The sequence below is a fragment of the Cyrtonyx montezumae genome, unplaced genomic scaffold, assembly GCF_038088225.1.
Source record: "Cyrtonyx montezumae isolate F1298 unplaced genomic scaffold, pur_monq_1.0 scaffold_100, whole genome shotgun sequence".
NCBI lineage: Eukaryota > Metazoa > Chordata > Aves > Galliformes > Odontophoridae > Cyrtonyx > Cyrtonyx montezumae.
Genome location: NW_027071827.1, coordinates 48,605 through 60,912, shown reverse-complemented (window position 1 = coordinate 60,912; position 12,308 = coordinate 48,605). Strand labels below are relative to the sequence as shown.

Sequence of the window (12,308 nt, the reverse complement as noted above, 5' to 3'; positions counted from 1 at the left end):
CCATCTCATCCCCATCCCTGTCCCCATCCATATCCCAATCCCTTCTCTATCTCCGTCCCCACCCCCATCACACCCTCACCCCCACCCCCAACTCAATCCCATCACACCCATATCTCATCCCATCCCCATCCCACTTCCATCCTCAACTCACACTCAAGGGAGAATGCATGGGAGGAATTGGTACTGGGAATCCCTGCACCAGTTGGAACCGGGAAGAGTTACTGGGAATCTCTGCACCAGTTGGGAGCTGGGAAGAGTCACTGGCAATCCCTGGAATCTCTGCACCAGTTGGGAACTGGGAAGAATGAATGGGAGGAATTGCTTCTGGGAATCCCTGCACCAGTTGGGAACTGGGAAGAGTTACTGGGATCCTCAGGGCCCAGTTGGAACATGGAATGGGAGGAATTGGCTCTCTGCTGGAGTAGGGGGGTTATAAATGGGGGGGGGGGAGGGGAGGAGGATGCTCCTTGTAGTGTTTTTTAACATTCCAGGGATTCCAGGAGAGGGTCGCAGCAAAGAGGAGAGGGGGGAAGAGGTGAAAACCTTCCGATCATCGCCAGCGGTCGCGGCCGTGGGGCTTAACGAGAAACATTTGGCTCTGAGTCTCGAGTCGAAAACACGAAATCTATGAGAGCAATTAACGCTGCCTTGAGAAAACAGAGGTGCAATAAAGGGGAGGGAGAGGTCTGTTGACTTTGGAAGCCGTTTCCCTGCGAGTTTCTCTCCGCTGGGCACCAGGATGTGCTCAGATCGGGTTTCTGGGCTGGAGGAGGGGGTGAAGGGGGGAGTGGATGCTGCAAAATGAGCCGAGAAATGATCTGAGAGGGGGAAAAAAAAAGAAGACTCACAGCAGTGGGGAGAGAAATGCATCTCGAGCATCGCCCCGGAGCTGCAAATGAGCTCAGGCACCCGAGCTCCGTCCCGGAGAGAGAATGACGTCGGGTTTTTGGGTGCAGCGATTCTTATTTTCTGTGTTGTTGACATTTTTGGGGGGTGGAGTTCTGCGTCCTTAAAGGGTGAGGTCACTCAGGGCCACGCGTGCGTTTGGTTTGCCTCCAACCCCACAGCATCTCAGCTCTCCTCCCTCCAATCTGCAAAGAAACGTTCTCTCTCTTTTATTTTTTTTTCCTGCTGGGTATTCCCCCCCCTCTTCCCTTCTTTTTGCAACAGCACAAAGGGAAAAAAAAAAAACAAACAACCAACCTGCTGTTGTTCATCTCAGAAATATTCTCTTCCCTCTGTCTGAAAGCATGGACCCACCCCAGGACAGGTTTGCACAAGCCCTGACCTGATCCGACCTGGTTTCTCCTCCCCCTTCGTCCTGAATTTGGGCTCTGTGTGCACATAGAGGCCCAAGAACCATTGCCCCTCTGCAGTGCTGAGCCATTGTGGTAGGGGGGCTGGAGTTTGGGTTTGGAACTGGTTCCGATGGGTTCTGCTCTCCTGTCTGTTCTGGGTATTGGCTCATAGGAACCAGTTCAGTTGAGTTCTTCGTCGACGTTCTGGATTTGGTTCTGGTCCTGCTGGGTTCTGCTCTCCTGATTGTTCTGGGTATTGGCTCATAGGAACCAGTTCAGTTGAGTTCTTCATTGACGTTCTGGATTTGGTTCTGGTCCTGCTGGGTTCTGCTCTCCTGATTGTTCTGGGTATTGGCTCATAGGAACCAGTTCAGTTGAGTTCTTCGTCGATGTTCTGGATTTGGTTCTGGTCCTGTTGGGTTCTGCTCTCCTGTCTGTTCTGGATATTGGCTCATAGGAACCAGTTCAGTTGGGTTCTTCGTTGACGTTCTGGATTTGGTTCTGGTCCTGCTGGGTTCTGCTCTCCTGATCACTCTGGGTGTTGGCAGATGGGAATATCGTTGACGTTCTGGATTTGGTTCTGGTCCCACTGGGTTCTGCTCTCCTGTCTGTTCTGGATATTGGCTCATAGAAACCAGTTCAATTGAGTTCTTCGTTGACGTTCTGGATTTGGTTCTGGTCCCACTGGGTTCTGCTCTCCTGTCTGTTCTGGATATTGGCTCATAGGAACCAGTTCTGCTGGGTTCTTCGTTGACATCCTGGATTTGGTTCTGGTCCCACTGGGTTCTGCTCTCCTGATCACTCTGGGTGTCGGCAGATGGGAATATCGTTGACGTTCTGGATTTGGTTCTGGTCCCACTGGGTTCTGCTCTCCTGTCTGTTCTGGATATTGGCTCATAGGAACCAGTTCTGCTGGGTTCTTCGTTGACATTCTGGATTTGGTTCTGGTCCCGTTGGGTTCTGCTCTCCTGATCACTCTGGGTGTCGGCAGATGGGAATATCGTTGACATTCTGGATTTGGTTCTGGTCCCACTGGGTTCTGCTCTCCTGTCTGTTCTGGATATTGGCTCATAGGAACCAGTTCTGCTGGGTTCTTCTTTGACATCCTGGATTTGGTTCTGGTCCCACTGGGTTCTGCTCTCCTGATCACTCTGGGTGTTGGCTGATGGGAACCAGTTCTGCTGGGTTCTTCGCTGACATTTTGACAGCCTGTTTCTGTGCCAGCATCAGTGCAGAGCCTTAAACCCACTGCTTTCAGCACAGGGATGGCAGAACACCAAAGAGAGGTGGGAGTTAGGGAGATGAGGATGGGGAAGTGAAAGGATCCTGGAGCCAAACAGATCAGAAATGCATTGTGGGGAGAGGAAGGATCAGCCCCCGTCACTCTGTCTGCTCAGATTTCTCCTCGTAACAACGATACTGGAGGTCTGAGACCGAAGAGTTTGGCTCCTGTATTTCTGGCACTGCTTTAGGTTCTGACTTCTCGACGCGCCTGGGTTGCTCTCTGCTGCGAGGAGGTGCCTCGATTAAACTTTAACTTCCCCAAGAGAGAGCTCTGTCCCTGCGACGTTTTGCTGTTCAGAGTGTGCAGAGGAACCACGTGGAGGGCGGTGGTACCTCCCTGTGGGTCACGCTCTCGCTCAGAAGACCGCAGATTTACAAGCAGGTGGCGATGCTCGGCTCTTCCCAGTTTGTTTTTATTTATTTCTTAGCGGCTCACGTGAGTTTTACGGCATAATTTTCACCTTTGGAGGCTGCAGAATGGAGGGAGACCTTAAGGAGCTCGGCGTGATGCTCGGATGTAGGACTCCGTGGTTGACCCTCTGATATTCCAACCTCTCCTCGTCCTCCAGTGCTCCTCCCGACCTGCTCCCACCTCCTGGCGGCTCTGTCGATGATTCCTCGGCCCTTGGGCCCCATCTCCCTCCCCTTGGACTCGAAGTGCTCCGTGATGAAGGCTGAAGAAGATCCCCGTGCTCACGCAGGTGAGCAGCCAGCCCGAGGCGGGTCCAGTGGGACCAGTTTCTGTGCCATACTGGTGGAGCCGCCCCGGCAGCCCGATGCCAACGGATCAGAACCGACTCCTTCCAGCCTGCGCCGGAGACCTTCAGAATACGACTCCAGTTTTCTTCAAGGAGGAGAGGACTCGGATTGCAGCTACGGGGTGGATCCAGGATCCTGAAGGATCCGCCTAAGGGGAGGGTCCAAGGAGGGAAGGGCTCATCGGAGCTCTCTCAAATTCGCCTTTCGGAGCTGTAACGCCGCTCTGAAACTTTTCCACTCGGCTTTTTGCTTTGGGAAGGCCCTTTGCCCCCCTCTCTCCCTCCTGAGATGGGGATCTCCGTGCGGAGCAGCTCTCCCGCTTCCCTGCGGTGGGGACAGCGACGCTAGAAGTCCGGTCTGGATGCAGCGGATGCGTTTCCAGGTAAGAATTCCTTTATTTTTTTTTTTTAACAGAGCAAAAACTTTGCCCCGCTTTTGCCTGAAACAATGAACAAACCAGCGAGCAAACAAAAAAGGGAGCAGCGCGTTCAACCTTTGGCCCCATCCCTTTTGCGCACGGCGGCGTAAAACAAGTGGGACGGCGAGCTGGCTCGGGACAATGGATCTATAAAAGGCGATTTTAATTAGCACTGATTGCAGTTCTGAGCAGTCGGGTGTCCATCCCCACTCCCACACCTCCGGGAGCTGAGCAGCGTTGCTCACGTTCACGGGAGGAACGTGGAGATGGAAGGAGGGCCCCTCACGCTGTGATTTCCAGCGCTGAACCTCTTGAGCTCAGCGTGAATGGAGGGCAGCGGTCCCACGAGCGATGGGGGGGGGGGGGGAAAGATGGGGGAGGGGGGGAAGAGGAGAGGGGGGAGGGTTGGAAGGGGGAAAAATGCGTTTTCACGGCCTCTCTGCAGTGCTTTCTTATTGTTGAGGTGGGAGAGAGAGATCGGAGTTGGAGGAGCGCGTTCGTTTCTTGTTTGAACGATTCAACACTTCTCTGGTTTGGGAGGGGGGGGCTGGGAAAGGGGGGGAGGGGGGGAGAAAGTCCCATAAGATCCTATTGCGGAGTTTGGAGGGCCGTGGGGAGGGGGTGTGGGGGGTTTCTCCAGATCCTTTGTGCATCACAGCACCAGATTTCGCTTGGGATCTTCCCCCTCCCCCCCCCCCCAAACTGCATTTTGGTTCGTGGCATTATCCGCTGCCACCGAGCGCCAAGGTCGCCTGGCTAATTAACTGCAGGGCAGTAATCAAGAGGCGCAGCAGCTGCTGCTGCTGTTTATTGGGGGCGTATCCCCATCCCCCCACCCCCGGCTCGGTGTCACAGTGATTAAATTCGGCGTTGGCTCTCGAGGAGGAGTCAGACTCAGTGATCCCGGTGGGATATCCCACGGCAATTTCCCCCTCGGAGATGTTAAGGTTTCTTGAATGAAAGCGTGGGGGGAACTGTTGTTGTGACATAGTGATCCCCACTGCATCAGATGGACCCCCATAATCCGGGGGGGGAGCACTTTAGATGGCAAAAAAATAAAATATTGATGGGGTTCAATGGGAAGAAATGTCAGTGGGGTTCAATGGGGAAAAAAGTGAATGGGGTTCGATGGGGAAAAAATGTCAGTGGGGTTCAGTGGGGGAAAAATTGTCAGTGGGGTTCAGTGGGGAAAAAAAAGTGAATGGGGTTCAATGGGAAAAAAAATGTCAGTGGGGTTCAATGGGGAAAAAATGTCAGTGGGGTTCAATGGGGAAAAAAAGTGAATGGGGCTCAATGGGGAAAAAAAGTGAATGGGGTTCAATGGGGAAAAATATCAATGGGGTTCAATGGGAAAAAAGTGAATGGGGTTCAATGGGATAAAATGTCAGTGGGGTTCAATGGGAAAAATTGTCAGTGGGGTTCAATGGGGAAAAATATCAATGAGGTTCAATGGGGAAAAAAAGTGAATGGGGTTCAATGGGGAAAAATATCAATGGGATTCAATGGGAAAAAAGTGAATGGGGTTCAATGGGATAAAATGTCAGTGGGGTTCAATGGGGAAAAATTGTCAGTGGGGTTCAGTGGGGAAAATAAAGTGAATGGGGTTCAGTGGGGGAAAAATGTCAGTGGGGTTCAGTGGGGAAAATAAAGTGAATGGGGTTCAACGGGGAAAAAATGTCAGTGGGGTTCAGTGGGGAAAAAATGTCAGTGGGGTTCAGTGGGGAAAATAAAGTGAATGGGGTTCAACGGGGAAAAAATGTCAGTGGGGTTCAGTGGGGAAAAAATGTCAGTGGGGTTCAATGGGGAAAAAAAGTGAATGGGGTTCAATGGGGAAAAATATCAATGGGATTCAATGGGGAAAAATATCAATGGGATTCAATGGGAAAAAAGTGTATGGGGTTCAATGGGAAAAAATGTCAGTGGGGTTCAATGGGGAAAAATTGTCAGTGGGGTTCAGTGGGGCAAAAAAGTGAATGGGGTTCAATGGGGAAAAAAAGTGAATGGGGTTCAATGGGGAAAAAAAGTGAATGGGGTTCAATGGGGAAAAATATCAATGGGGTTCAATGGGGAAAAATATCAATGGGATTCAATGGGAAAAAAGTGAATGGGGTTCAATGGGATAAAATGTCAGTGGGGTTCAATGGGGAAAAATTGTCAGTGGGGTTCAGTGGGGCAAAAAAGTGAATGGGGTTCAATGGGGAAAAAAAGTGAATGGGGTTCAATGGGGAAAAAAAGTGAATGGGGTTCAATGGGGAAAAATATCAATGGGGTTCAATGGGGAAAAATATCAATGGGATTCAATGGGAAAAAAGTGAATGGGGTTCAATGGGATAAAATGTCAGTGGGGTTCAATGGGGAAAAAAAGTGAATGGGGTTCAATGGGGAAAAAAAGTGAATGGGGTTCAATGGGGAAAAATGTCAGTGGGGTTCAATGGGGAAAAAAAAGTGAATGGGGTTCAATGGGATAAAATGTCAGTGGGGTTCAATGGGGAAAAATTGTCAGTGGGGTTCAGTGGGGCAAAAAAGTGTATGGGGTTCAATGGGGAAAAAAAGTGAATGGGGTTCAATGGGGAAAAATATCAATGGGATTCAATGGGAAAAAAGTGAATGGGGTTCAATGGGATAAAATGTCAGTGGGGTTCAATGGGGAAAAATTGTCAGTGGGGTTCAGTGGGGAAAATAAAGTGAATGGGGTTCAGTGGGGGAAAAATGTCAGTGGGGTTCAGTGGGGAAAATAAAGTGAATGGGGTTCAACGGGGAAAAAATGTCAGTGGGGTTCAGTGGGGAAAAAATGTCAGTGGGGTTCAGTGGGGCAAAAAAGTGTATGGGGTTCAATGGGGAAAATAAAGTGAATGGGGTTCAATGGAAAAAAAAATGAGTGGGGTTCAATGGGGAAAAAAAAGTGAATGAGATTCAATGGGAAAAAGTGAGTGGGGTTCAATGGCAAAAAAAATATATCAATGGGGTTCGATGGCCCTTGCAGCTTTGCTTCATGTCTGCATGGGTGGATCATTATGGGATGCTCCGAGCCCCGGTACCGCAGCGATCCCCTCCTCCCTGGGCGTCCATGTGTGAAGTGCCCGATGCGACTTCAGCCGCGGTGTGCAGTCCTCTTCGGGGTTCTGCTCTTGGTGGGGGCTGAGAGTTTGAAGCTGTTTTGATATCAGAACGACCCCTCCCCGAATTCCACCTCTCCCCGACCGCTCCCCCCGATGCGTTTCACAGCGCTCATCCCGACCCCGGAGCCTTCCTCCCTTCCTCCCTTCTTCCTCCCTCCTTTCATTTTTGCTTCTCGAGCCCAAATTCCTGCTGGGGGTATTCTGCACAAAACACATTTGGGATATTTTGGGTTTATTTTGAACCCTTTTTCTTTTTTTTCTGTTGGACCAAACATCCCAACGACCTCTTCCCAGTACCTCTCTGTCCCATTTTCCCCGTATATACGAAGCTCTCTGTCCCCTTTTCCTAGAGGAGATCAAAAGTTCAGACCTGACCGCGTTGTTTGCGCAAGTCCGCGTTGGGCGGCGGACGATAACGAGCCTGATTAATGACCTCACCTCCCCGCTGCTAACGAGCTTGGGACGAGAGCTGCAGAGCCCGGGAATGCAGAGTGCGCTGCCAGGGGAGAGGAGGACGGTGGCATTGGGGCTGTGGGAGTCCGTGCTGCGTTTGGGGGGATTAAAATGTTCTGTGGGGTGGGAGGGTCCTGACGGGTCAACCTGGGAGGGGTTGGGGTCAGAGGGTCCTTACAGGTTTATAGGGAATGGTGGAGTTGGAGGGGTTCTTACAGAGTGCTTGGAGTAGAAGGGTCCTTACAGGTCAAGCAGGGAATGGTTAGGGTGGGGTGGAAGGATCCTTACAGGTCAAACAGGGAATAGTTGTGTTGGAAGGGTCCTTACAGGTCAACAAAGGAATAGGGTGGGGTGGGGTGGAAGGATCCTTACAGGTCAAACAGGGAATAGTTGTGTTGGAAGGGTCTTTACAGGTCAACAAAGGAATAGGTGGGGTGGGGTGGAAGGATCCTTACAGGTCAAACAGGGAGTGCTTGGAGTATAAGGGTCCTTACAGGTCAACCAGGGAGTAGTTGTGTTGGAAGGGTCCTTACAGGTCAAACAGGGAGTGCTTGGAGTAGAAGGGTCCTTACAGGTCAAGCAGGGAATGGTTAGGGTGGGGTGGAAGGATCCTTACAGGTCAACCAGGGAGTAGTTGTGTTGGAAGGGTCCTTACAGGTCAACCAGGGAGTGCTTGGAGTAGAAGGGTCCTTGCAGGTCAATGCTCCTGAAAAACACCCAGTTTTACTCCCGGTGGTGCCCAGTGCCCCAAAGAAAAGTGGGAAGCCTTCTTCCCAGGACAATCAAAGTCCTTCCCACAAGTTGGGCTCTGTCATCCTCACAGTTCTGCTCAGACCCGGGATATCCTCCGAGCCGTGAGACTCCCACGTCTCCCTCCAGAAGTTTCCACCCAAGAGGAATGAGTTTTGAACTGGAAGGGACGCATGGAGAGCTCATGGGCTCACCCTTGGAGTTGTGGGGCACTGGAAATGACGATGCAGTCCTATGGTTCTGTGAAGGTTCTGTGACTCCATGGGTTAATCCTTCCATCCCACGACCTCTCCACGGAGCGCTGCCCAGCACCACACATCAGTGCCCCCTCGGTCCTCCATTGGGACCATTTTTTTTTCCCCAGTTCTGTACTGGGAGCACTGGGACGACAGAAGTAGTTGTGTCTGCTGCTGTTCTCGCGCGATGGGAAGGGGGGAGAGTCCCGGATCAGATCTGCCCGACGTCTCCCGGAGTGTTCAAGGTTCCTCCGCGACCTTGAAATGCGGCTCCAGAGATTTGGCCGTAGGAGACACGCCGTGCTGTTGAAGAATGTGCTTTCCTCCCTGGGGGGTTCTTTCTGGGGTGCGTTTTCCCCCCTCCCCCCCATTCCCTCCCCCTCCCCATCTCTGTCTGTGACAAAGGTGCTGTGCTGATGAGGAGGAAATTCTGTACTCGGAGGTGCCGGTGTACTCTGCTGTGTAGAGCGGTGGGTTCTCTGTCCTTGGGGGTTCCTGAGGCCATGGATGGGGTCCAGGGCAGCCTGAGATGGTGGGGGGCACTCAGTCCACAGCAGGGATGGGGCTGGGGGGTGGGTTGGGGTCCTTCCAACTCAATCGTGCTGTGATCCCATGGTTTTGTGACCTTTAAGGACGTTTCTCACTCATTCTGTGGATCTCTGACCTTCAAGGACCCTTCCAACCCAATTTTCTGTGGTTCTATGATCTTTAAGGACCCTTTCAACCTATTCTGTGGTTCTTTGACCTTTCAGGACCCCTCCAACCCAACCATTTAGTGTTTCTAGGACCTTTCTAACCCAACTTTCTGTGGTTCTATGATCTTTAAGGACCCTTCCAACCCATTCTGTGGCTCTTTGACCTTTCAGGACCCTTCCAACCCAACCCATACTATGCTTCTACAACATTTAAGGACCCCTCCAACCCAACTTTCTGTGGTTCTATGATCTTTAAGAACCCTTCCAACCCGACTTTCTGTGGTTCTATGATCTTTAAGGACCCTTCCAACCCATTCTGTGGTTCTTTGACCTTTCAGGACCCCTCCAACCCAACCATTCCTTGCTTCTACGACCTTTCAGGACCCCTCCAACCCAACCATTCTGTGTTTTTAGGACCCTTCCAACCCAACCCGTACTATGCTTCTACAACCTTTAAGGACCCTTCCTACCCATTCCACAGTTCTACAGTCTGCCAGGACACCACCAACCCAATTTTTTTTACATTTCCGTGACCTTCCAGGATCCCACCCCCACTCATTACCTCTCCCCCACTTCTCCACATCCCCCAACCCACACCCACACCACCTCTCACTGCCCTCTCCCCCGTCCTTCCAGGGCTGCGGCCATGAAGCAGTGTTTCTACAACGAGTCAGTGGGTTTCTTCTACAACAACAGCCGGAAGGAGCTCACCTCCTACTGGAGGACCAAGGACGTCCTGGTGGTGGCCCTGGGCCTGACCGTCAGCGTCATCGTCCTCCTCACCAACCTCCTGGTCATCGCCGCCATCATCATCAACCGCCGTTTCCATTACCCTATCTACTACCTCCTGGGCAACCTGGCGGCCGCCGACCTCTTCGCCGGCATCGCTTACATGTTCCTCATGTTCCACACGGGGCCGAGGACGGCCGAGCTGTCGCTGAAGACCTGGTTCATCCGGCAGAGCCTCCTGGACACCAGTCTGACCGCTTCGGTGGTCAACCTCTTGGCCATCGCGGTGGAGAGGCACCAGACGGTGCTGACCATGCAGCTGCACAGCAAGATGTCCAACCAACGCGTCATGATCTTGATTTTCTGCATCTGGGCCACGGCTCTGCTGCTGGGGCTGATCCCGTCCTACGGTTGGCACTGCCTCTGCGCCCTGGAGGAGTGCTCCAGCATGGCGCCGCTCTACAGCCGCAGCTACCTGACTTTCTGGGCCATCTCCAACCTGCTCGTCTTCCTCCTCATGGCGGTGGTCTACGCTCACATCTTCATCTACGTCAAGAGGAAGATGGGGCGGATGTCGGCGCACACCTCCTTCCACCCGCGCTACAGGGAGACCGTGGTCGGCCTCGTCAAGACGGTCACCATCATCCTCGGTGAGTTGGGGGGCACGGCGCAGGGATGGGAGGGGTGTGGGGGTTGTGGGGTGGCTCCGGTGCTCCCTCCTTTCCTTTCCCCAAGGGGTGTGGGGTCACTGCAGTGTTCCCTCTGGAGTTGTGGGGTTGCAGTGCTGTTCCTTAATGGAAGGATGGGGGGGAGAGGATCTGATGAGGAGCGAACCCACAGATCTATGGGGAAGGAGGGGTTTGAAGGATACACCGTACCAGAATGTGGCAGTGCCTCCTGATTTGCCCCTGGAAATTGTTTCCAGTGATTGCGATGGGGGAGAGGTGGGAGGGGACCTCCAATGCCTCTGCGTTTCCTATTTGCTATTCAATTTGCCCAACACAGAGGAAAAAACGTAGAAGGAAATGGTATTTTTTTCCCCCTTTTAATCTCTTTTTCCCCCCACCCTAAAACACAGCGATCCCAACTGAAAATCCCTACTGGGAGTAGCTGGGTAAGCCCAGATTTCTTTGCTTCACTCTTTCCCCCCCACCCCAAAACACCACAACTCCACCAAGCATCCCTACGGAGAGCAGGGCATGGAGCCATACTTTCCCTATTCCACTTTCCCCCCCACCCCCCAGCCCTAAAACACAACAACCCCACCATCTCCCCCATGGGGAGCGCCTGACACTTCAACTCTCCTTCCCCAAACCTAAAACACTTCGATCCCATCCAACATCCCCCCCAAAAGAGTGCAGGGGTGAGGGAGGAACCCCTCTAACGGTGTGGGGGTGGGGGGGCTGCCTCTCTGCAGGCGCCTTCGTGATCTGCTGGACCCCGGGGCAAGTGGTGCTGCTGTTGGACGGTCTGGGTTGCAAGAGCTGCAACGTTTTGGCCGTGGAGAAATACGTCCTCCTGTTGGCCGAGATCAACTCGTTGATCAACGCCATCGTCTACTCGTATCGGGACAACGAGATGCGGAGCACGTTCCGGAGGATCCTCTGCTCCGTCTGTTATCGGGACCCCAAATACACCCCCACGGCGGTGAAGCTGAACGCTGCAGACCGAGGGACGCTGTCTCCCAACGGGCACTTCACGGTGGATTCCTCCATCTGAGGCGTCGCTCATTTTCCGAGCACGGGAGCGGGAGACGTCGCGCTCCGGGGTGAGGACCCCCACCCTCTGTGGGGGTCCCCATCGCCGATAAAGGACAGGACGCTTTTATAAGGGACCAGCAAGGGGTGTGTTAATTAGCGTGCTTGATTAAAGGCGGTTTCTAAAGCCACGTTGATTTCTTCGGGTGCGTTGCACGCGATGGGAATCGCACGCGGTCGTTTTTTGGGCGGTACTGCGGTACCGGGAACAGCTCTTCCTCAGCTCTTCACATCGATCCATCACAGAGTGTTTCCCAAAGTGATCCAAGTCGTCTTCCACCCTCTCCGGGAGAAAAATAGATTCTTCTCAAGGTCTCCGTGGAGAGGAATGTGCCGGAATTCCTTCCGGAGCAGCGGATTCCCCCACTCTAAAATGTCTGCTCCGAAATTTCAGAGCACTGTGCGGTTTTTGGAGTATTTTGTTCCTCAAATGGAGAGGAGTGAGTTCTGCTCCTCGATGCCAAGTGCCATTCACCACTTCAGTGCCCATTCATAAATGTGGAGTGAGTTCTGCTCCTCAATACCAAATGCCATTCACAAATCCGGTGCCCATTCATAAATGTGGAGTGAGTTCTGCTCCTCAATACCAAATGCCATTCACAAATCCGGTGCCCATTCATAAACGTGGAGTGAGTTCTGCTCAGTACCAAATGCCATTCACAAATCTGGTGCCCGTTCATAAATGTGGAGTGAGTTCTGCTCCTCAATACCAAATGCCATTCACAAATCCGATGCCCGTTCATAAATGTGGAGTGAGTTCTGCTCCTCAATACCAAATGCCATTCACAAATCCGGTGCCCATTCATAAAT

General features: G+C 52.5%; 1 protein-coding gene across 2 annotated transcripts; it reads left to right on the top strand.

Moving 5' to 3' along the window:
- Positions 1-2,871: 2,871 nt before the first annotated feature.
- Positions 2,872-11,528, top strand: LPAR2 (lysophosphatidic acid receptor 2). 2 transcript variants are annotated; one of them, XM_065729115.1, is made up of 4 exons: positions 2,872-3,018; positions 3,152-3,723; positions 9,649-10,391; positions 11,159-11,528. In XM_065729115.1, exons 3-4 carry the CDS (start codon positions 9,659-9,661, stop codon positions 11,458-11,460), a joined length of 1,035 nt encoding a protein of 344 aa, XP_065585187.1. In that variant the 5' UTR covers positions 2,872-3,018; positions 3,152-3,723; positions 9,649-9,658; the 3' UTR covers positions 11,461-11,528. The 2 variants fall into 2 exon arrangements, with proteins under 2 accessions (XP_065585187.1, XP_065585188.1); XM_065729116.1 differs by lacking the exons at positions 2,872-3,018; positions 3,152-3,723 and having other exon boundaries at positions 9,553-10,391.
- The last annotated feature ends 780 nt before the right edge of the window (positions 11,529-12,308 follow it).